Source organism: Agelaius tricolor, unplaced genomic scaffold, assembly GCF_023055355.1.
Source record: "Agelaius tricolor isolate 1412-34295 unplaced genomic scaffold, bAgeTri1.0.p SCAF_5, whole genome shotgun sequence".
In the NCBI taxonomy this organism is placed as follows: Eukaryota; Metazoa; Chordata; class Aves; order Passeriformes; family Icteridae; genus Agelaius; species Agelaius tricolor.
In genome coordinates this window covers 2,090,939-2,115,057 of record NW_027269265.1, presented here as the reverse complement: position 1 = coordinate 2,115,057, position 24,119 = coordinate 2,090,939, and the positions used below count along the sequence as shown (strand labels likewise).

At 42.9% G+C, this 24,119-nt stretch overlaps 1 protein-coding gene across 1 annotated transcript in view; it reads left to right on the top strand.

The window, feature by feature from the left end:
* The window catches only part of SOS2 (SOS Ras/Rho guanine nucleotide exchange factor 2), a 53,347-nt gene that overhangs the window by 5,970 nt on the left and 23,258 nt on the right, over positions 1-24,119 (top strand). The window contains exons 2-7 of the mRNA XM_071426055.1: positions 8,499-8,624; positions 11,485-11,616; positions 14,082-14,246; positions 14,948-15,151; positions 17,150-17,293; positions 23,005-23,115. Coding sequence (XP_071282156.1) covers positions 8,499-8,624; positions 11,485-11,616; positions 14,082-14,246; positions 14,948-15,151; positions 17,150-17,293; positions 23,005-23,115 — 882 coding nt within the window. The remainder of the gene's footprint in view (positions 1-8,498; positions 8,625-11,484; positions 11,617-14,081; positions 14,247-14,947; positions 15,152-17,149; positions 17,294-23,004; positions 23,116-24,119) is intronic.

The following is a 24,119-nucleotide window of genomic DNA, read 5'->3' as shown; positions in this document are numbered from 1 at the left end:
TGTCAACAAGGGCTGTGTGTTCAGCTGCTTTGCTCTTTGATTTTTCTTAATAAATTCCAGGAGCATCTCCCAGGGATTCTTGTTTTGGGTTTTCTCTGTGATCCACACACAGTTAAACCCCACAGCTCTGCAGGCACCACATGTTGGGATAATCCTGGCTCTGGGCACTATTTGCATTTTCTAAAACAATTCCACCATTGCTCTGGACCACTCATCAAATTTCTAGAGCATGACTAAAGGGTTTATTCTTAGCAAACGTTGCATAGACAGATATAAAGGACCATTTTGAGGACTTTTTTTTGAGTTTACATTAGTTCAGTGCTTCTGTATTTTTAAACATGTGGGAGTTCCTCTGTTGTGATGTGTGAGGTTGGGGCTGAGGTCAGGAGGTGCAGGGGTGTCCAGCTTTATTCCATGCATGTTTTCCATGCCAGGATCAGGCTCCCCTTGGATTAGAATTATTTAATGTATTTTAGCCTCATTATAATGGATTCTTATTTAAAGCATTTTAATTTCATTAGCATCTATTGTTATTTAATGCATTATCATTCCAACAGGAAAGTTGCTTGTTAAAAGAAATGGTTACATTTGGGATCTCTCAGGTGATTTAGCTTCTCATAAATACATTTCTTTGAGCTCAGAAGCCTGGACCTTTGCAGACCTGCAGTTGCTCCAAATATGAATTTGAGTGCCCTGGGCTAGTGGAAGGTGTCCCTGCCCACGGCAGGGATTTGGAATTTGATGGGTTTGAAGATCCATTCCAACCCAAACCAGTCTGGGATTCTGTGGATGCCTCAGCCTGGAAGCAAGGGGGCTGCTCCTTTTATTTCAATCTTATTCTTTTCATGCTTTTTTGTCATTGTAAGCAAGTTCCTGGCACAGGAATGTGTGCCTGGCCAGCAGTGGCAGCAGAGTTGTGAGCTGCAGGTGGATTTTAGCTCCCAGGTGTTCAGTGGGAGCGCTGGGGTTCCATTTGGCAGCTCCAACAGAATAAAACACTTCCCACCTGTGCTCTTCAATGGGAATTAGTGTTTGCCTTGGCCTGGGGAGCAGGCACAGGGATTAGAAACCACCAGAGCCCTTGGCTGCTGTGATTCACCTCCCTGTGGGGCCTTTGGGCTCCAGTCCCAATCCCAACCCCGGTTCTGTGTGGTTTTCCCATCCTCTCATCCCCTCACCTCCTGCAGTGCCTCCTGCCCGCCTCCTGCTGCTCTCCCTGCTTTCAGATGTGTCTTTGCTCAGTGCAGCTCTTATCTAATCAGTTCCAGAGGAGCTGTGCACTCTGGGATTTGCTTTCCTAATGACCTCACTGATTGCCTCTGTGCCAGCCTTTCCCATCAGGGCTTCCTGAGGTTACTCATGTGGAAAACCTGATTTTCCTGCACCCATGGCTGTGCTGGTGTTCACAGGGGTCCCAGGACGAGGGAGGAGATGAGGATCTGACTCCATGTTTCAGAAGGCTGATTTATTATTTTATGATATATATTATATTAAAAGTATATGATATATTAAAACTATACCAAATCATTTATAGAAGAAAGAATAATAATAGAATAGAATAGAAGTTAATAGAATAGAAGAAAGGATTTCATCAGAAGGCTTGAAAGGAAGGGAAGCAATGATAATAAAATCTTGTGACTGACCAGAGTCTGAGCCAGCTGACTGTGATTGGCCATTAATTAGAAACAACCACAGAGACCAATCCCAGATGCCCCTGTTGCATTCCACAGCAGCAGATAATTATTTTGTTATTTGGTTACATTTTGTTCCTGAGGCCTCTCAGCTTCTCAGGATTAAAAAATCCTAAGGGAAGGATTTTTCAGAAAAAGTGTCTGTGACACACAGCCCTGCTCTCCTAATTTTTAATGTCACCTCAGTGACCACTTGGGGCATGGGGAAATCACTCTGAGGCTTCACTGTCTCCAGATTGTAGGAATTGTTCCCAGAGCAGCTGGGGCTGCCCCTGCATCCCTGCAGTGTCCCAGGGCTGGGCTTTGGAGCAGCCTGGGGTGTGTCAGGTGTCCCTGCCGTGGCACAGGGCTGGAATGAGATGGGATTTGAGCTCCTTTCCAGCCCAACCATCCTGGCATTCAAAGTGCAGGTTGGATAATTCAGTGTGCCTCACTGAGCCGTGCTCCTTGGGAAGGGTGGGCTGTAAAAACTGGGGACCCTGAGTGCTGAATTGAGAGCCCAGAGCAGCTCTGAGCTCCCTGTGGAGAGTTCTGGGAGAACTGGGAGTGTCAGGGTTTGCTGGCATCTGAAATACAGGGAAATCTCAGAACGTGGGGGCTCTGAGCTAAAGGTCAGAATTAAACCCAGGATTTGATCTGAGACCTTGGGAAAGGCTCCCAAACTGAGGTGCCAGAGGTGAGAATGTGGATTTGTAATTTAAAGCAGAGACACATTAGGTTCAGCAGGAGAAAGTTTCAAGTTTAGAGTTCAAGAAATAAAAATAAAAGTAGTTCCAGAGGTGAACAAGGAGTTTAGAATGCAGCACTGTGGGTGTGTGTGCCATAACATGAGTGGCTAAGGAAGCTCACACTGTAGCAGGAGTCCATAAGATGAAATATTTAAGGATTGGGTGAAAAACACAAATATCCTTGTTGGTGGTGTTTTATTGGTCAATAAATCCTTAAAAAGTCTTGTACCTGGGGGTCTTGTGACCTTCTGAGCCACGCAGTGAAGATGTGAGCCCAACTCACCCTTCCTGTACAAGATAAGAAAATAAATCACAAAATCTAAAATCTCAGAGGTCCCATCTCTAAGTCATTCCAAACTCCTTCAGAAATGCCCCCAGGTGTTCATTCAGATGAGGGCACAGCCACCTCGTGGTGTTTCCCTCCCCTGTCCCAGCCAGAGGCTGTGCTGGGCTCCCTCAGGCTTTATCTCAATTTCAGCAAAGCATTTTGTGGATGGATCAAATCCAAACACTTCATTTTCCATCAGGTTTGAAGATTAAAATGTGTGTATATATATATATATATAGTTTGTGGATGTGTGAACAAACCCACTTTTAGTGTCTCCTTGACTCTGTATAAAAGAAAACAACAATTAATTGGAGAAAGAAGAATTTGTGTGGATTTGTGTCATTGTTAATGGTTTTTTCCTGTGGGCACCAAGCAGCTTTCCAGGAGATTTTAGGACAGTCTTTGATGTAGTTTCAGAGTCAGATCCTGTCTGTACCCCCCATCATTCCTGCTTTAATTCACCCTCTCCTCAGCTAGAATATACAGTGGGAGAAGATTATAGAAATAGCTAAAGATGGGAAAAAAATCACATTTACACCAAAGTGGTGGAGTAAGATGATTTCTTTAATGCCCCTGTTCAGTCAGTTGAGGGATAATTTTATTTTGCTAACCACGCTTCAGTAAAAAAGCCAAATGCTGCGTGTAGATAAAAATTCTCTTTTATTAAGGAACTGCTTCGTGCTGTTCCTCTCTCAGCATGCTTTAGTCTGATTTAAGAAAGACAGGCCAGCCAGAAATTGCTGTGCTGGAAATAAAATAAGAAATCAGAGTGGTTATTTTTTAAAAGTTGACAGTGCATTTTTATTGGGGATTTCTCTTCAAGTATGTAAATCTTTGTGGTTCTTTCTAAAGAATAATGCTTGAAAATTGGGAATATCAGTGCTGTCCCCTTTCAATGAATAATGGAGCTTTTAAGTTGCTCCATTTGGTTCCCTTCTTCCTCTGGAGCATCATCCAGAGGAGGGATTAAAAATGCCTTTGGAGCAGATGTTTTGTGTTTCTTGTGGTCAGAGTTATCTGTAGGAGAGAAAAGATAAGAAGGAATTAAAACACTGATTTTAAAAAAAATAATTAATTTTTTTTAAAGTTTAAATGAGATACTTCTTGTTCTGAAATCTCAGGTAATGCTGGAATTCCATTTTCTGAAAATGCAGTTTTGAATATGAGTAGAAAACTGGGATATTTTTTACCAAATATTTCAGGACTATGCATCCATGTTTTCATGGTGGAATGTGCTGCCTGCAGACTCAATGTGCACATCATGGATTTGGGCATTTTCTGTTCTTGGGAGTTTTTTAAATGAAAAATCTCTTGTTTTGCTCAAGTGCTGTCTGTAGAACAGCTGGAGCTTTCTGGATGTGTTTTCACTATCAAAATAATCTATTAAGTAAAAATATATTTAGGTGTTGTAGCCCAGCTGTTGGTTTGTCTCGGAAAAGGCTAAAAAGAATTTCCATGCAGGTCTCTAATTTTCTCTGTTTTTTCCCCTCAGTTTTTTGTCATTCCAAATGAAACCCTTTGATAATTTCTTTTATACTCTGGACTTCTGGATTTCCTCAGGTCTGAGATCCAGAATTCCTGTGAATTCAAAATCCTGAATTCAAATCTTGAATTCAAAATTAACCCTGCCATTACATTGGTAAACAAAAAAGAAAAGAAAAGAAATAAGATCAGTTTTTTCCAGTTTTAATACCATTTATCTCCATGAAAAATTTTCATCTTCATCTTTTCTCAACAGACTCTTTCCTCTGAGGATTAATAATCTCTCACTGAGAAGGAATTTTGAGGAGAAGCTTTTGAGGATTTTCATCAAATGCACATTGGAAGGGTTGGAAGAACAGGGAAAAACTAAGGAGCAAGAGAAGGAGCAGTTTAGGAATTTCAATGTAAAATAAAATGATGTCCCCCAGAAAGGGGTTCAGGCCAAGTTGAAATGCCACCCTTGCTCCTGTTATTAAATCTCTTTTCATTGGAACAACTTGGACTAAACCTGTGTAAATAAATGACACTAAAAATTAGTGAGTTCTGCTAATCCTAATCTCTCTTTAATGACTCAGACACTGCTGTTTCATAGATAAAATTGGTAAAAAATCTGCTTTCTGTGCTCCCTTCTGCTCAGCTTCCTGCAGCAGAGCTCTGGCTCATCAGTGCAGCCCCTGTGGGTTTTAAAGGGTATTTTTGACCCTTAAAAGCAATAATTAGCAGGCAAATTTCAGGCTGGGTAGCTGTGGTGTGTTTATTCCATGCCAGCTGATGTAGCTGTGCTCAGATATTGCAGTGTGAAGCAGAGGTCAGTGAATGTCCCTTCTGTGAGCACCATGCCCAGCAGCTCCTCCTGCTTTTCTCCATGCCCTGAGTGTTGATCAGTCTCTCCCTGCCTTTCCAGTCCTCTCAGTCAGGATTTGGGGACTTCTCTAAAGAATAAATGTTCTCTCCTTGATCCAGTGGCATCTCATGGCATCAGCTGCTGCACAGCTTTTATTACAGCATTTTTGTATTGCTCTGAAAAACACTTGTCTTGAAATGAAATTGGTTTTTTCTTCTCAGCATTTATGTCAAAATGACTGCTCTGAAAGGCAGGGAGTGCAGAAGCACCTCTGGGAGCTTTCAGGAGGCTGCAGACTCATTTCAAGAGGCAGCTGAGCTTCCAAACCCTCTGGGGAGAGTTCTCTCAACCAGGAGATGTTGGGCTTGGTTCTTGGTTTTGCTCCTTTTGAAGGAAAATTAACTCCAGGACTTAGAGAGAGCCACAGAGGTGATTTGGGGGATGGAACAGTAATGGGGGAAGGCTGGGAGAGCTGGGAATGTTCATCCTGGAGAGGAGAAGGCTCCAGGGAGAGCTCAGAGCCCCTGGCAGGGCCTGAAGGGGCTCCAGGAGAGCTGGAGAGGGACTGGGGACAAGGGATGGAGGGACAGGAGCCAGGGAATGGCTGCCAGTGCCAGAGGGCAGGGATGGGTGGGAGATTGGGAATTGGGAATTCCTGGCTGGGCTGGAATTGCCAGAGCAGCTGTGGCTGCCCCTGGATCCCTGGCAGTGCCCAAGGCCAGGCTGGACACTGGGGCACCCTGGGACACTGGGAGGTGTCCCTGCCATGGCAGGGCTGGGATGGGATGGTGGTAAAGGTCCCTTCTAATCCAGGATCCCACGGTTTTGTTCCTAAAGTGAAGCTGAGATTCCCTGTCACTGTGGAAGGGGGGCTCTGTCTCCTCTGCTGCTCCTCAGCCTTGCTGCACATCCATTGCTCCCAGGGAGGTTTAGGGGTTGTGCTGTTGGGGAAAGTTTGTGCCGTGAGCTGCTCACACCTGGGAACTGAAGTCGGGTCCAAATAAAATCATTTTTTGTGCGGTGAGGTCTGAAATGAGCGACTGGAGGGAGGAGAACGCTGCAGCCTGAGCGGGGAATGGGAGTTCCCATCTTCTCCTGATCCTCCTCCTCTCCCGACTGTCGCTGTTCTCGTCAGTTCTCTGGAGCACCATGAGGGGTTCCCTGCAGGGACACAGAATTTCATTTGATTTCCCTGCTGGGCCCTGCTCTTGCTGCAGTGCTGCTCTCTGGGACACACGGCAGGACCTGAACCCAGCACTTCCTGGTCTGCCATTGTTTTGTGAATTAAACTCTCATGTTCAGGAAGAACACAAAATGCCCTGGCTATTGTTGAAAAGCTGCTGTCTCAAGGAGGAGTTTTCAAGGAGTGGCTTTGGTTTTCTTGAGGATTTTTTTCTTTCTTTCAGGATCTTGTGTCAGCTGGGAATCAGTTGTGTAAAGCAGAGATTCATGTTTGAGGCACAGAAGGCAAAATTAGGTTTACAGGGCTATAAAATAACTTCATAACAAGACTGGGCAGCTGGATTCAAGCTCACAGAGGGCAGGGTTAGATGGGAAATTGGGAATTCTTGGCTGGGGAGCCCTGGAATAGAATTCCCAGAGCAGCTGTGGCTGCCCCTGGATCCCTGGCAGTGCCCAAGGCCAGGTTGGACAGGGCTTGGAGCACCTGGGACAGTGGAAGTGTCCCTGCCATGGCAGGAGAGGAACAGGATGATCCTGAAGGTCCTTTCAAGCCCAGACCATCCTGGGATCCTCCTTAATTTGGGGGAAGCCCTCAGAGCCCCCCAGTTTTTGGGACCTACTCCCTGGGCTTTGGAAGGGGCTGTGCCTTTATTTCAGAGCATCAGAATTCAGCCCAAAGATGTTTCTGTCCTGCCCACCCCATTTGTCCTGTGCATACCAAGGTGAGGCTGTCACAGGAGCTTTTGGAGGTGATTTACATGGGATTTGTATGGGGAGAGCAGGGAATTCCCCTGGATTGTCTTCCTCACAAGTCTTTTGGCCATAGTTTGAGATCTAGTGAGCACTTTCCTGACTGAGAGGCTGCCAGGGAAAATTGAGTATGGAGACCAACCCCTGAGTGCTTTTTGTTTTTTCTTTTTAAGGTGGGATGGGGGGGATTGTCTGAGGGGATTTTTAGTAGCAAAATAGCTCTGCTGGCCCAGGATGAGTTCATTGTAGCCCTTCCTCCACCTGCACATGCTGAGGTTGCCTGGTTTGGGTGTTCTGATCTGGTTTAGCCTGGGAAACCAAAGCTGGGATTCATCTCCATGAGTTGAGATGAAAGGAATTATCCTGCCTTGCCTTGGAGAGAGGTGGGAAGCAGCTTTTCCTTGCTCTTCCCTGGTGGGTCTGGGCTGCTCTGTGTTCAGGGTGAGCTGCTGCAGGCAGTGACTCCATCATTCCTTTATTCATCATCTTTTTAGGGTGGGTAACCTCAGTGCAGTTACTCAGCCAGGCCATGAGTAACCCACAGGTACCCACAGGGGTGGTTTCACTGCAGTGCTGGCAGAAACCTGCCTTGCCTTGACACTCCTCCCCACCAGCATGGGGAAACACAGAGCTTGGAATTGCACAGAGGGGCCAGCCTGGCAGGAATAGGAGTGACCACCTTAACTCCAGAGGAAAACTCGGGAGAAATATCAAAAGTGTGTGAATTTGCAGCACTGCAATCCACAGCTATCCTGCTTTTGCTGGGATTCGTTTTTAGGCCCAGCTTTCCATGAAAAAAATCCTAATTTGTGGTATTTGCTGGGTCCTCAGGACAAAGGAGGAAATGATGAATCTGACTCCATGGTCTTAGAAGGCTAATTTATTATTGTATTATATATGGTATATGGTATTATATTACATTACATCATATTACATATTATGTTACATTACATTATATATTATATTACATATTATATTATATTATATTATATACTTATAATATTATATAATACTATATAATATATGATATAATAATATTTTATAATAATATAGTATATATAATATTATAATATTATACTATTATATAATATAATATACATGTTTTATTATTATATTATATTATATTATATTATATTATATTATTATATTGGAATACTATACTAAAACTATACTAAAGAATAGAAAAAGGATACAGACAGAAGGCTACAAAAAATTATAATGAAAACTCCTGACTCCTTGCAGAGTCCTAACACAGCCTGACCATGATTGGTCATTAAGTTAAAACAATTCACATGAAACCAATCAAACAATGACCTGTGGGTAAACAATGTCCAACCACATTCCAAAGCAGCAAACACAGGAGAAGCAAATGAGATAATATTGTTTTCTTTTTTCTCTGAGGCTTCTCAGCTTCCCAGGAGAAGAGCCCTGTGCAAAGAGGATTTTTCAGACAATGTGCTGGTGACACTGATTCTCTGACTTGCTTTGGGCAGGTGCAGCAGCAGGTTCACCCCAACCTGTCAGCAAAGGAGGATTCCCTGTACTACATTGAGGAGCTGATCCTGCAGCTGCTGAACAAACTGTGCATTGCTCAGCCACGCACTGTGCAGGACGTGGAGGTAGGACTGGGGCTCAGCTTGGCCTCTGGAATTGCTGAAATTATTGGGGATATTTTGGGCAATGCAGGCTGCAAGCCCAGAGTGTTGAATTTGCAGGGTGCAAGCCCAGGATGAAGGAGGAAATGATGAATCTGACTCCATGTTCTTAGAAGGCTAATTTATTATTTTATGATATTATATTGCATTAAAGAATGCTCTACTAAACTCTTCTAAAGAATAGAGAAAGGATACAGACAGAAGGCTTAACAAGAACAATAATGAGAACTCCTGACTCTCTCTTCTGGAGTCCAAACACAGCTGGCTGTGATTGGCCATTAAGTAAAAACAATTCACATGAAACCAATCAAACAATGACCAGTTGATAAACAATGTCCAAACCACATTGCAAAGCAGCAAACACAGGAGAAGCCATCAGATAATTCTTGTTTTCATTCTTCTCTGAGGCTTCTCAGCTTCCCAGGAGAGAAATCCTGGGGAAGGGATTTTTCAGAAAATGTGCCAGTGACACCCAGAGCTTCCTGACTTGACTTTGTGGCTGCCCCTGGATCCCTGGCAGTGCCCAAGGCCAGGCTGGATGGGTTTGGAGCAGCCTGGGATAGTGGAGGGTGGCCCATGGCAGGGATTGGAACTGGATGAGCTTTAATGTCCCTTCCAACCCAAACTGCTCTGGGATTCTCTGATTCTATTTAGATTATAAAAGCAAATTTAACTGGAAAGTCATTATTTACCCAGTGCTTCAGGATGGAAATTGTGGGAATTTTTCCTCATTGAGTGTGGGGAATTGAAAATCCACAACTGGAATTTGGGAAGGAAGCTGCCAATTCCTGCTCCATTGCCAGCCCAGGAGCTGCTTTAGCTGCACCTGTGGTTTGGAGGATCTGAGCTTGGAGCTGCTGTGAATTCCTCCTATAAATGCAAAATGCTTCCAAGGATTTCCTGCTGTCGATTGCACCATGGATTTAAGAATTTTTCCTACTTTTTTGATATCAATATGCAAGAAAAAGATTTAAATATTTCAATGAAAGGTTACTGTTGTCATGCCTGGGTTGTGCAGCTGAGGGAGTAGAGTTGGATGTTCCTGGGACTTTACTGGGCTCACTGAGGCCCTTGTATTATTGCAGCTGTCAGCTTTTGTGCCATCATTCCAAAATGAGGGTTTCATGGAGTCTGGAGGGAGAAAATGCTTCCATGTGGCTGTGCCCCAATAGAGCTTTGTGGAGCATTAATTTGACATCAATCTGTAGGTCCAGGATTTTTCAGCCTCATCCAAAATGATCTCTTTGTATGGGATTCTCTACGTGGAAATTAAAAGAATTACATATATATATATATATATATAAAATTCTATGTGTGTTACAATTATATGTATTAATATAAATTATGTATGTGTGTCATGGAAATGAAAGAAAATTTTATATATAGTTAAATGTATATAATTGTATATTTGAATATATATGTATGATATGTATATCTTTATGTTAATTACATATATTTTATAAAGAATTCTTTTATATTTTTAAATATATATCTATGTATGTATGTATGTATGTATGTATTGGCCCAATAATTGCCCAAAGGGTTTTAGATTTTTATTAGATGCCCTTTATTCAACATTAATTATTAATTTATGGGGATTTTTAATACTGATGCATGAAGATTATTATATCACTAAATTAAAAGCAAAATTTAATAGTTCCTTAAGAGCTTAGTTCCTCAAGAGCTCTTGGGATTGGATCTGCTTCTTAGCTGTGTTTAGCTGTAAAGGGAAAACATGGGAGCTGTGATCTCTGAAGTTTATCCTCAGATATTTACATAACAGCCTGGAGCTAATGGAACTGTTTGTCCAAGATGTTGTCCTTAAGTATTTGCCAGATCAATGTCTAAAAATCTCGAATTAAGAATGTTTTATAAATAGAAGCAGCCCTTCAAATTGTTCCTAAAGGAACAGAGGGAAGCAGTGTTGGAGCACAGGAGGTTTGTGTTAGGTTGGATGTTGGGAAGGAATTCCTGGCTGGGATGGAATTCCTGGCACAGTGGGAGGTGTCCCTGGATGGGATTTTAGTCCCTTCCAACCCAAACCAGTCTGGAACTCCCATGATTCTAAACTGCAGAATGGCTGAATGCCACCCTAGCTGCATTTTTGGGAGCATGTCCTGGTAGGATCCCTAGGAAGGGTCATTTGGGGGCTGCTGTCCAGGTGGGAATGTCACCCTGTGACAGCCTGGGAGCTGGTCAGAAAACTGGGCATTAAATGGCCTCTGCAAAGGTTTAAAAGCAGCCTCTAAGAAAATCTGCTTCTCTGTGAGGGCTTGGGATATGTGCAAAAGTCTTTCCATCAAAGGGACACAAATATTTCACCATTTTTTGCCAGCTCTTCCTTCAGCTTTTCATTCCTGCCGTAAACTTGATCTGATGTAGGGCAAGTTACACTCTTTTCTCAAGTAGGAACAATATGAGTTTGGGGTTTTTTGGAGGCTGTAAACCATTCAGTACTTCCTGGTGGTGTTTGTATTCTGGGATCCTGGCTCACAGAATAGTCTGGGTTGGAAGGGATCTTAAACACCATCCATGGCAGGAACATCTTCTACTGAAGTGGAGACTGAAACCTCCCTGCTGCTCTTGAAAAGATCACAGATTTGAAGGGATTTGAAGGATTCTTGGTGCTCAGGGAAGGGAGCTTGTTCAGGATTGCTGAAAGAGAGAAGCCAGGTTGGGTAAGGAGAGAACAATTAGGAGAACATGTTGCAAACACTGAGGAGGAGGATAATTGCCTGTCCTGGAGGGGAAGTAATTTGCTGTGCTGTTGTCTTTAAACCTCCCTGGTGGCTGTGGCTGGGCTCAGAGCTGTGTGTGTTGGCAGGAGCGGGTTCAGAAGACGTTTCCCCACCCCATAGACAAGTGGGCCATCGCTGATGCTCAGTCGGCCATCGAGAAACGGAAAAGAAGGAACCCCCTCCTGCTCCCTGTGGACAAAATCCATCCCTTACTGAAGGTACCTCCCACCTTTCCTGCCCCCCAGCATGACCTTCCGTGGATTTCTTTAATTTGAATGACATTTAAAAGTTTCTCTTCTTGGCAGAGGGAGTAAAGAATCACCCACCACAAAGCTGAATTTATTGTAGTGTGTAGTGAAAGTAAATCCTTAAATTCATCATCAGTACACCAGTGTGTTAATCCATTACTCTACTTTGAAATAGGATTAGTTAGTTTTTAACATAAACAAAACTCAGATACCTTCCCTACTTCAGCAGGGCTGCTTGTGGAAGGGGTTAACAGCAGGCCTGTTAGCTAAAGGAGCAGAAGTAGCTGAGAAGGAAGAAGAAGCTGATAAAGAGCTCTCTTTAAAGTTGTAACTAAAGAGACTGAGAGAAGAAAGATAAAAGAACTTTGCAGCTGGATGAAGCATTTTTAGAAAGTTAGTTAAGTCACTATAACTTCCTACTAACAGTATTATGTTGATTTATTGTAGCCAATAGTAAAGATAGAAGAAGCATAAACAATTGGAAAGTGTATAAAAGTCAGCCATGTTCAATAATAAAGTGTTGCCAACTGGGACTGCTTGTGGTCTCTGCTTTATGTCGTGACCCGACACTTTCATGGATTTCTTTAATTTGAATGAAATTAAAAAGTTTCTCTTCTTGGCAGAGGGAGTAAAGAATCACCACAAAGCTGAATTTATTATAGTGTGTGTGTAGAGAAAGTAAATCCTTAAATTCATCATCAGTACACCAGTGTGTTAATCCATTACTCTACTTTGAAATAGGATTAGTTAGTTTTTAACAAACAAAACTCAGATACCTTCCCTACTTCAGCAGGGCTGCTTGTGGAAGGGGTTAACAGCAGGCCTGTTAGCTAAAGGAGCAGAAGAAGCTGAGAAGGAAGAAGAAGCTGATAAAGAGCTCTCTTTAAAGTTGTAACTAAAGAGACTGAGAGAAGAAAGATAAAAGAACTTTGCAGCTGGATGAAGCATTTTTAGAAAGTTAGTTAAGTCACTGTAACTTCCTACTAATAGTATTATGTTGATTTATTGTAGCCAATAGTAAAGATAGAAGAAGCATAAACAATTGGAAAATGTATAAAAGTCAGCCATGTTCAATAATAAAGTGTTGCCAACTGAGACTGCTTGTAGGCTCTGCTTTATGTCGTGACCCGACACTTTCATGGATTTCTTTAATTTGAATGAAATTAAAAAGTTTCTCTTCTTGGCAGAGGGAGTAAAGAATCACCCACCACAAAGCTGAATTTATTATAGTGTGTAGTGAAAGTAAATCCTTAAATTCATCATCAGTACACCAGTGTGTTAATCCATTACTCTACTTGGAAATAGGATTAGTTAGTTTTTAACATAAACAAAACTCAGATACCTTCCCCACTTCAGCAGGGCTGCTCTGATGCCTTTATTTGTTTCAAAATGCTGCAGAAGCCAAAATAGAAGAAGAGGGACCAGCAGATCCTGTTCCTTGTGTACTGTCAACCAAGATGTGTCAGTGTCCTTTCAGCCACTGCTGAATGTCACTGCTGCCTCAGGTTTAAGATCAAGAGATCTGCAGAGGTGTTTCCAGCTGTTGAGAAAACTCTGTTGGAGCATAAGCAGAAATTAAAGCACTTTTCCAGCTCTCCTTGCCATGTTCACATACACAACATCTCAGTTCCTGAGGGTTAATGAGAGGGGGAGGGATATCAAGAGAGGAAACAGCATTAAATAAGATCTTCCTAAACACCACTGGTGCTCCTTGGTGAAATGTGGTTCAGAAGTGTGAAAACAGGCCCAGAATGTGATTTTTAGAGGATGCACCAACACATCATGAGAACAAGCCTGCCTTATTCAAATGCACAGAGTCAGCTGCATTCACTGGCAGGTGAAAGGCTGCAGGGTGCAGGCTGTGCAGGCCATGGAGCACCTTCCCAGGGGTCATGGGCTGCATTCATCCTGGCTTTTGTCTCTTCAGACTTCCATTATTCATGTTCCATTATTTTATGCAGTGCTGAGTGCTCAGTTGCTGTGGCAGGGGGTGGAGATGATCTTTAAGGTCCCTTCCCACCCAAACTATTCCATGATTCCTTGAAAGTGAAACCTACTCTGTTCCCAAGAGTCCACACTGGGGTCAGAGTCCTGCAAGGCAGAGATGGAAATTTAAGTTCAGGAGTAATTCCACTGAAGTCTCTTCCTTAAATGAATTCTGTTTTCAGGACTGTCATTTTTAGAGGAGGGATTATTTCAAGTTCTGTAGCTTTTCCTCTCTTAAAACACTGCAAAATAACACAAGTATTCACAAGCATCTCCTTCCAGGCTGATGTTCCAATTTCCAGTTGATGTCTCAGCCCTGGGTGTTCCATTACTGTAAATTATCACCACAGCCAAAATCCATTTCAGTAGAGAATTCAATGTGTTTATTGTCATTCTAGATGAATTTCTGGAATAAATTCCATTTGTTTTCTCTTGTTTTCACTTTGCAGGAGGTCCTGGGCTACAAGGTGGATTACCATGTCTCTCTCTATATTGTGGCTGTCTTGGAATACATCTCAGCTGACATTTTAAAGCTGGCTGGAAATTATGTTTTCAATATCCGACACTTTGAGATCTCCCAGCAGGACATTAAAGTATCAATGTGTGCTGATAAGGTAAGGGCTTGGGATTAAAACAGTATTTAGAGGTGATTTGTTCCATTTTATTTGATCTGGAAGGTGTGTTCAAGGGAGAATCAGAGGGAGAGCCTGCTTTTACTCAAAGGCAGAGCTTCTCTCCTTGTTCATGCCAAACCTGTCACAGCAAAATTTAACTCAAAGGCAAAGCTTCTCTCCTTGTTCATGGCAGATCTGTCACAGCAGAAATTTAAGTTGAGCCTGCATCAATTTTGGAACAGCAGGAGCCTTTACAAGCAGTGTAAGGCCAGAAAATGATGTTGTCCTTCATTGCTCTGCTGTCACACCCTCCTGATGTCACTTTGTCATGGCAGCTCTCCTTCCTAACACAGAAAAGACCTTTAGTTTTCATGCCCATTAAAATGAGAAACATTTTTGTTCGCTTTTATCTTCAGCAGGAGGTTTTGTCCAAGGCTTATGCAAGATTCCTTGTTTTCCAAGTTGATTCTGCATGAATTGTAACTTGTTTTCTAGGTCGTGCTCACTTCCAAGGGGGAAAATGGCTTTGGCAACTGCTGCAGCCTCCTGCTGCCAAAGTTGAAATATTACTCCCTTGTGAAAGTGAACACAGCAAGAATTGTATTAAAAACTCCAAGGATTTCTCTGAACACATTGAAATAGCTGAGCTGGAGCCACGTGTGAAGGCCTGGCTGGGTGTAATTTCTGGATTTCTTTGGCAGGTTTTGATGGATATGTTTGATCAGGATGAGATTGGGCTGGTTTCTCTGTGTGAGGATGAGCCCTCTTCTTCTGGAGAGCTCAACTACTACGACCTGGTGAGAAATGAGATTGCAGAAGAGAGGCAGTACCTGAGGGAGCTCAACCTCATCATCAAAGTATTTCGGGAAGCTTTTCTGTCCAACAGGAGACTCTTCACACCTCATGTGAGTCCTCTATTGACCAGCAGTGCTAATTGCTTCATTAGCAGCCAGAACTTACCCATTTTGCATTTACTGTGCTGGAGGTGAAATCAAATTTGATTTATTGGCTGTCAGTGAATAATGAGAGTTGTCTGGGTGTGAAATCCAGTGGGGGAATTGCCATTAATGGCAATGGAGTTTAATGGACACAATTCCCTGTCAGACCCAGCAGCAGCTGGAATATTTTGGTCATTTAGGTAATAGGTTCACTTCTGCTTAAGACAAAAATTAAGTCATCTACCTGCATGTGCAGTGAGTGCTTGAACTGACATTTACAGGCTCCCCCTTATCTGGAGAAATTCCAATTAAAGCAGCCCCTGGCTGTGGATTCTCTTAACTCTGAAGGGAACCTCTGCTTGAGAAAGGATTGAAAGATTTGATTGAAATTGTCCTTGTGGCAAATTCTGTTCTCAGGAGGAGTAAGGAGGGATTGGTGAGTCCTTCCTGTGGGCAGGGAGAAGGGGACAGGCCAGCAGGACCTGAGCTGGCATTTGCAGGTGGTACCAGCAGGTTCAAAAGAGGCAGCAGGAGCCATCCCCATCCCAGCTGGGGGTGGAAGTCCTTAGGAGCTGATGGAATTGTGCAAAAGTCCTTAGGAGCTGATGGAATTGTGCAGATGTGGGGGTGGAATTCCAGTGAAGATGATGGGAGCAGAAGGGAGCCATGTTTTGGAGCTGAGGAATATTCTTTTGGGAATGGGAGTGGGAAATTTCAGGATTTCATGTTCCCACAAGAGGGTGGGCACACTCTGGGCACTGCCTGGAGGTCAGTGGCAGGCTGGGGCACAGAAATTTCTGAGCAGGGAATTCAGAGGAGGAATCCAAGACACTGAATTGGGGAAGGAGCTCCCTCATTGAGTGTGGGGAACTGAAAATCCACAATTAGAATTTGGGAAGGAAGCTGCCAATTCCTGCTCCATTGCCAGCCCAGGAGCTGCTTTAGCTGCACCTGTGGTTTGGAGGATCTGAGCTTGGAGCTGCTGTAAATTCCCCCTGTAAATCACCTCCTTCTGAGCTTGGAGCTGCTGTAAATCCCTCCTGTAAATCACCTCCTTCTGAGCTTGGAGCTGCTGTAAATCCCTCCTGTAAATCACCTCCTTCCTGCTGTGTTTGGTGGGACAAGGAGGAGCAGAGGGAGCAGGAGGGGCCAGGAATGCCTTTCCAGCAGCTCCTGGGAAGGATGCTCTGGAAATTGGGCAAGGCTGGATGTGCTCAGGGAAGCCTGGAGGGCTGGGAACCCCACAGAGCTTCACTTTTCCTGCTTTCTGTTGGCTCCTCTCTGGTGGAACCCTGGGAATTGCTGAGAATTTCAGACTTTCTGTGCTGCCAGGCTCTGGCCCCCAAGAGAACACTGCACTGACCTGAGGCCCTGGAGAAGCTCCCAAAATGGAATGACAGAACTGGGATTGTGGGTGTGGGGTTTGGATAGAAGTGTGTGATATCACAGGGGGGAAACTCAGAGTTTGGGGTTTAAAATATAATAATAGATATAAGCAAGATGGAGGTTGTAGGGTGAGGCTGCTCCTTCTTCTTCACCTTCTTCTCCACCTTCTTCTCCATGGGTTTGGGTGGTTTTGTGTAATTGGATAAAAAAGTCCCCATTGTGGGCAGGGGTGGTTGGTTATTGGGTTAAAAGTGAAAATAATTGAGGTGTCATTTCTTAATTGGACAATTTATCCTTAAAGGCCTTAGAGAGAGAGAGATGGGCTCCATTTTTAGTTTGTTAGAGAGAAGTGCTGCAGAACTCAGGGTTTGTGAGGCTGTGACAGAGATAAGAACTGATAAACATCTGAGTCCCAACAAGAAATTCCATCTCATGTATTTAATCCCAACCCTGGCAAAAAAGAAGTGAAGACTCAACACCTCTCCATTTACCTCCTGATTCAGACAAAACCCACTCCAATATTTACATGCTGCAGGTAAATCATCCCAGGCAGGACTCAGCCCTGTTTTGTGTTTGCAGGACATTGATGTGATATTCAGCAACATTTCAGACATCCACGAGCTGACAGTGAAGCTTTTGGGCCTGATTGAGGACACTGTGGAAATGACAGATGAAAGCAGCCCTCACCCTCTGGCTGGCAGCTGCTTTGAGGACCTGGCAGAGGTTTGGTCTTTCATTTGGTTGCTTTAGGGGGGTTTTTTATGTTTGTTTTTATTAAATCACTTGAATTGGGTGTAGTGGTTTTGGTTCAGCAGTTTGAGATTTGGCCAATTTTGAGATTTCCTGGAGTGTGGAGGGTTCGGTGCTGCCCAATCCCCAGCACCCATTTCCTGCTGGGAGGGAGGATTGGGAGAAAGGCAAAGCTCAAAACCTTAAAAGGGTCTAAAGAAAAACTTTATTAACAGCAACTAAAAGAAAGAGTAGTAAAAATCAGAACAAACCCTTCAGAACACTTCTCCTCCCCCACAAACTTTCCTTTCCCACTGACAATGTAAAGAAACAAACCAAAATTTCAGTCACTTTGCCACCTCTAGAACAAGCTTTTCTTCAGTTCCCTTTGGGAACTTTGCATCACTCCCCTAAATGCCTCCCCAGCAAAACCATGGGATTTCATTCCAAATTCCCATCTGGAATGGGAAATATCTTCAGGGGCTCCAGGAAGCAGCGATTTATGGCTTAGGATTGTAGCAAAAGTTGATACCCACTGAGCTCTAAAGTGGGTATTAAGGACAGAAATAGGGAAAAACACTGCACTGGGATGGGGTGTGGCTCCTTCTGGAAGGTTATTCATTATTTTCTTAGTTTGTTTTGAATGGGCACTGAAATACTGGAAGGAAATTTTTTAAAATTCTCAAATACTCCATATTAAAATTATTCTATTAAATATTCTTAAATATTATTTTACTTTAATATATTTTAATATATAATATAATAATATATAATGTAATAATATATAATATAACATAATATGACAATACAGTATAATGTTATATTATGTTATATTATATTATATTATATTATATTATATTATATTATGTTATATTATATATTTTTAATAACTATTAATATTACCATTCTTAATTAATGATATATTACTACATAATACATTTACTGTATTATAAATATATTTTATTTCATATTATCCTTAAATATTTCTATTCTGAAGTACAGAAGGGAGTGACAAAGCTGAAGAGGGCTGGAGCTCAGTTTAGTCAGAATTCCTGAAAATAGGTGCAGAATGACTCTGGAATTAGCAAGGAGGTGCACAGGGAAAAAGGAGCATCTGAGAGGCAGGAGGACAGTTCAGCTTAGAATAAACCACACAGTTTTAATTGTCTGGGGGAAAACTCCTGGGTGTTGGGTAACCTGTATTAATCCCAGGTTTTGGCTCTAAAATATGAGAGCAATCATATAAACACCTATTAGAGAGGAAATTAATTGTTCTGAGCTGACAGAAGATGTATCAGGTGAACCATGTGGTGAATGGCAAATTTTTGGGTTTATCCTAAAATGATGATGTTTATTTTAAAAATTAAAGTTTTTATTTCTATTTATATATAATTTATATATTTTAGATATTTTATCTATTTATATAATTATATTAATTAAAATTTTTATTATATTAACTTTTAATTTTACTTTTATACATCTTCCATTTTTAAGATCTGAGGATTGCATGAGCACCCCAGCACCACCTGGAGAATGATTACATTTTTGTGGCTATAAAAAATAGTGATTTTTGGGCACAGGTGCCACTCATTTAGGAGTAGACCATAAAGATAAAGTTTTCTTGGCATTGCTTCAATAAATCACTGATGTAGGAAAGTCCAATTGACCAAATCTTAGCAGTTATTGAAGCATAATTGCTTTATAATGATAAGGAGATTGTTTGATCAATGGATTAAAGCAGTTATGATATTGAAACTATAAAAAACTCCTTAAATTTGAAATAGTGCAGCATTATCCTGGAAAAAAAAAAAATCTGATTTTATTGCAAAAGCTGCTCTGAGTCATCCAGTGCTTTAATGGAAACAAATCCTTTTCAGTGAGCGAAAATCTCATCTGATTTTTCATTCACTGAAAAACTTGAAGAGGAAATGAAATCCAGATTATTTTTCCATGCTTTTTATGAAGGTAATATATTTGAATTTATGAATTCAGTTAATATGGGGCAAGACCTGCTCAATGAGGGAGCTGTTGATCTGATCATGTCACAGGGTGAGATCATCTTTGTGTCAGTGTTTGCAAAAGGAGTCATTAAAGAGACATAGGAGAGTGAAGTGTTTATTTGCTCTGCTTATCTCCCTGCCAGCATTGTTCATGCAGTGTTTCCATTAAAAAGGTCCTTCAACTTCTTGGGAAGGATAATTAAAACCAAACAACCCTTGCAAGCTGGAATCTTCCTGCTTTGTCTGGTTTTTTTCTGCATCAGCTCCCTGGAAGGTTTAAAAACATAAATATTGTCGTGGTTTTGAGATAAGGAAGTGTGGGGGAAATAAAACATTGATTTTGTGTATGGGGAAAAGAAAACATTGATTTTGTGTATGGGGAAAAGAAAACATTGATTTTGTATATGGGGAAAAGCAAATATTTCTTGCTGCTGTGGAGGAAATTCAGAAGCTGACACCCAGAAGTGGAGATGGATGGTTGAGAACAGGCAGAGGGTTTCTGAAGGGATCTTCATAGGGCAGCTGATGAAACAAGGGGATTGTCAGTAGGTTGTAAATTTATTTTCTGGTGTTTTTGTTTCCATGAGAGGAGTTTTAAGTATCCACAAATGAATAAAGGTGGGAAGCAGTGCCCACAGCAAGGGGTGAAATGGGCAGACCCCACTCCAGGGCCACATCCTGCACTGAGATCATTTACAGGGACATCAGGGTGGTGCTTCCACAGAATCCCAGCATGGTTTGGGTTGGAAAGGACCTTCAATCCCAGCCAGTGCCACCCCTGGATGGGCAGGGACACCTCCCACTGTCCCTGGGTACCCCAGTGTCCAACCTGGCCTTGGGCACTGCCAGGGATCCAGGGGCAGCCACAGCTGCTCTGGGCATTCCTGCCCAGGGCCTCCCCACCATCCCAGGGAAGAATTCCCAAAATCCCATCTATCCCTGCCCTCCTTCAGCCAAAAGCCATCCCTTTCAATATTCCAGAATTCCATATTTCAGCCACTTTTGCAGCATTGCAAGCATAAAACCTTTTTTAAATAATTAATCTCTTTTTAGGAAGATCCCTAATGCAGTTCATTTTAATCTCATGTTCATAAAACAAAGCCAAAACATAAAAACACTGATTGAAGTCTAAGTGGAAGAAACTAAAAGCACTTGTAAATGCAGTAAAAATAGAAAATAATTGCAGAAGAGAGCACAGAGTCAGGGAATGCTGGCCTGGCTCCTGCAGTGGGTTTGCACTGTGGATTCCATGTGACTTGAGACTTCACCAGTGTTCAAACAAGCCTTTTGTGGGGGGCATTCCCAAATCCAGAGCCTGGCAAGCACTGGGGTGAAAAGAGGGATGTGCTGAGCCCAGCAGTGACTCAGGAGTGAATCAGTCCCTGCAGGGATTGGGATCAGCCTGACAGGCCCTGGCACAGCCCAGCTGGGAGCCAGACATGATCCCTGCAGCCAGGAATGATCCCTGCAACCAGGCATGATCCCTGCAGGGATTCCTGCAGCCAGAAATGATCCCTGCAGCCAGACATGATTCCTGCAACCAGAAATGATCCCTGCAGCCAGACATGATCCCTGCAGCCAGACATGATCCCTGCAGCCAGACATGATCCCTGCAGCCAGAAATGATCCCTGCAGCCAGACATGATCCCTGCAGCCAGACATGATCCCTGCAGGGATTCCTGCAGCCAGACATGATCCCTGCAGCCAGGAATGATCCCTGCAGCCAGAAATGATCCCTGTGCAGCCAGACATGATCCCTGCAGCCAGACATGATTCCTGCAGCCAGAAATGATCCCTGTGCAGCCAGAAATGATCCCTGCAGCCAGAAATGATCCCTGCAGGGATTCCTGCAGCCAGAAATGATCCCTGTGCAACCAGGAATGATCCCTGCAGCCAGAAATGATTCCTACAGCCAGAAATGATTCCTACAGCCAGAAATGATCCCTGCAGGGATTCCAAAACCAGAAATGATCCCTGCAGCCAGACATGATCCCTGCAGGGATCCCTGCAACCAGAAATGATCCCTGTGCAGCCAGAAATGATCCCTGTGCAGCCAGAAATGATTCCTACAGCCAGAAATGATCCCTGCAACCAGAAATGATCCCTGCAGGGATCCCTGCAGCCAGAAATGATCCCTGTAGGGATTCCTGCAGCCAGACATGATCCCTGCAGCCAGAAATGATCCCTGCAGCCAGAAATGATCCCTGCAGCCAGGAATGATCCCTGCAGGGATTCCTGCAACCAGGAATGATTCCTACAGCCAGAAATGATCCCTGCAGGGATCCCTGCAGCCAGAAATGATCCTTACAACCAGAAATTATTCCTGCAGAGATTCCTGCAGCCAGAAATGATCCCTGCAACCAGAAATGATTCCTACAACTAGAAATTATTCCTGCAGGGATTCCTACAACCAGAAATGATTCCTGAGCAGCCAGAAATTATTCCTGTGGGATTCCTGCAGCCAGAAATTATTCCTGCAGAGATTCCTACAACCAGAAATTATTCTTGTACAGCCAGAAATTATTCCTGTGGGATCCCTGTGCAGCCAGAAGTGATTCCTGCAGGGATTTCTGTACAGTCAGAAATTATTCCTGTGGGATTCCTGCAATCAGAAATTATTCCTGTGGGATCCCTGTGCAGCCAGAAATGATTCCTGCAGGGATTCCTGTACAACCAGGAATGATTCCTGTGGGATTCCTGAAACCAGAAATGATCCCTGCAACCAGAAGTGACTCCTGCAGGGATTCTGGCAACCAGAAATGATTCCTGTGCAGCCAGAAATTATTCCTGCAGGGATCCCTGCAACCAGAAATGATTCCTGTGGGATCCCTGTACAGTCAGAAATGATTCCTGTGGGATCCCTATACAGGCAGAAATGATTCCTGTAATCAGAAATGATTCCTGCAGGGATCCCTGCAACCAGAAATGATTCCTGTGGGATCCCTGTGCAGCCAGAAGTGATTCCTGTGGGATTTCTGCAGTCAGAAATTATTCCTGTACAGCCAAAGTGATTCCTGCAGGGATTCCTGTACAGTCAGAAATGATTCCTGTGGGATCCCTATACAAGCAGAAATGATTCCTGCAGCCAGAAATGATTCCTGCAGGGATCCCTGCAACCAGAAATGATTCCTACAACCAGAAATGATTCCTGCAGGGATTCCTGTAGAACCAGGATTGATTCCTGTGGGATTCCTGCAGCCAGAAGTGATCCCTGTGCCTCCAGGTTTCCTTCCCTCCCATCCTGCTGTAGCTGATCCTGTGGAGCTGCCTACTCCAAACCATAATTTTTGCATCCAAACCCTTGATGGCACTTGAGGACTTTCCCCTGGGACTGGTTGCTCTGTCCCAGGTGAGACATTTTCACTGGAAAAGTGTCCCAAGTTTGCACATTGTCCATCCTTATGGACAGAGGGCAAGTAAAATTGCCATTCCATGTGAAAAGCAAAAACTTCTCTTGCTTCCCACTGCTTCAGTACAACAACCTTTGTGTTGGCCATAAAGATGGGGAGGTTGAGGAATTCCAAGAAAATTGTGGGCATTGAAAAGCTGGAAGTGAAATAAGATTGTGGTTTATTCAATATTTATTTTGCAAAATCAATATTTTCTTGAAAAGTTCCATCAGCTGATTCAAGGAAATTATTGTAGCAGCTGGGACAGAAATAGTTTGGATCCTTCACCTCTGTGTGTAATTCTGTTTTTATTTAGGAGCAAGCCTTTGATCCATATGAAACCTTGTCCCAGGATATTCTCTCTCCACAATTTCATGAGCATTTTAACAACTTAATGGCCAAACCTGCTGTGGCTCTCCACTTCCAGGTGGGTGCACATGAGAAATACTGAATGGCTCCAATTCTCACATTTCAAAGGTTGGAATTCTGTCAGTAATTCTTTGCTTCAACTAAGGAAGAAATCCTCAAGGTCCTTCCCTTCCTTGGGATATTTTGGGATATTTTTACTTAGGGATATTTTGACTTTGGGATATTTTGACTTTACCTCTTGCTGTAAAAACAGGGCACAGCTCTGACCCATCCATGGGTGTTTTGCAGGTGTTTTTCTCCTCACACCCTGTATGAGAACAGAGGGTGAATTCTCACACTGCCACTTTTATTTTACATTTTAAAGCCAACCACAGGCACACAAACACCATTTTCTTTTCATTTTCTTCTGTGCATATCCCGCCCTGAGGCTGTGACTGGTTCTTTTTCTGGAATAATTCTGCAGTAATTCCTTAGCCATTGCTGGCCAGCAGGATAATCTGTAATTCTTTTATTGGTTTATTGCTTCTTTTTGCCTTTTCATTCCTAGTGTAGCAGATTTATTAATTAAAAATATCAGAAAATATTTTAATAAATATCAAAATTATTAAAAATGCTGCTCAGGCTGGCTTGGTTTTCAGAAATGCCCTTAGAGAAGCTGCTGAGCAAGTGATGGGGCACTGGTGCTCCCAGTTAAACCCAGTTAAGCCCAGTTTAGGGGTACTGGGGCATCTCTGCAGGATGAGATCCCTCTGAGCCTTTCCTCAGGGGATGTTTCCTCTGCATCTCCTTGCTGAGCTGGATCATCTCACTCTCCAATAGTCCTCAATATTAAATTCAATATTCCTTCAATATGAAGGAAATTCCTATTCAGTATTTCTTCAATATTAAGGAAGGCTCTTTGCTCCCTGCCCCCCCTAAATTTAAAGCTCAAAGCTGGAATTCCAGATTCCAGATTCAATTGATATTTAAGTCAGGTGGTGAATCTGGCCTCCTTTCTGTCCCTGAGGTAATTCAGTTTCTCCTCAGATGGAAGGTGGCAGGAATTTCACCACTGGTTGGAAA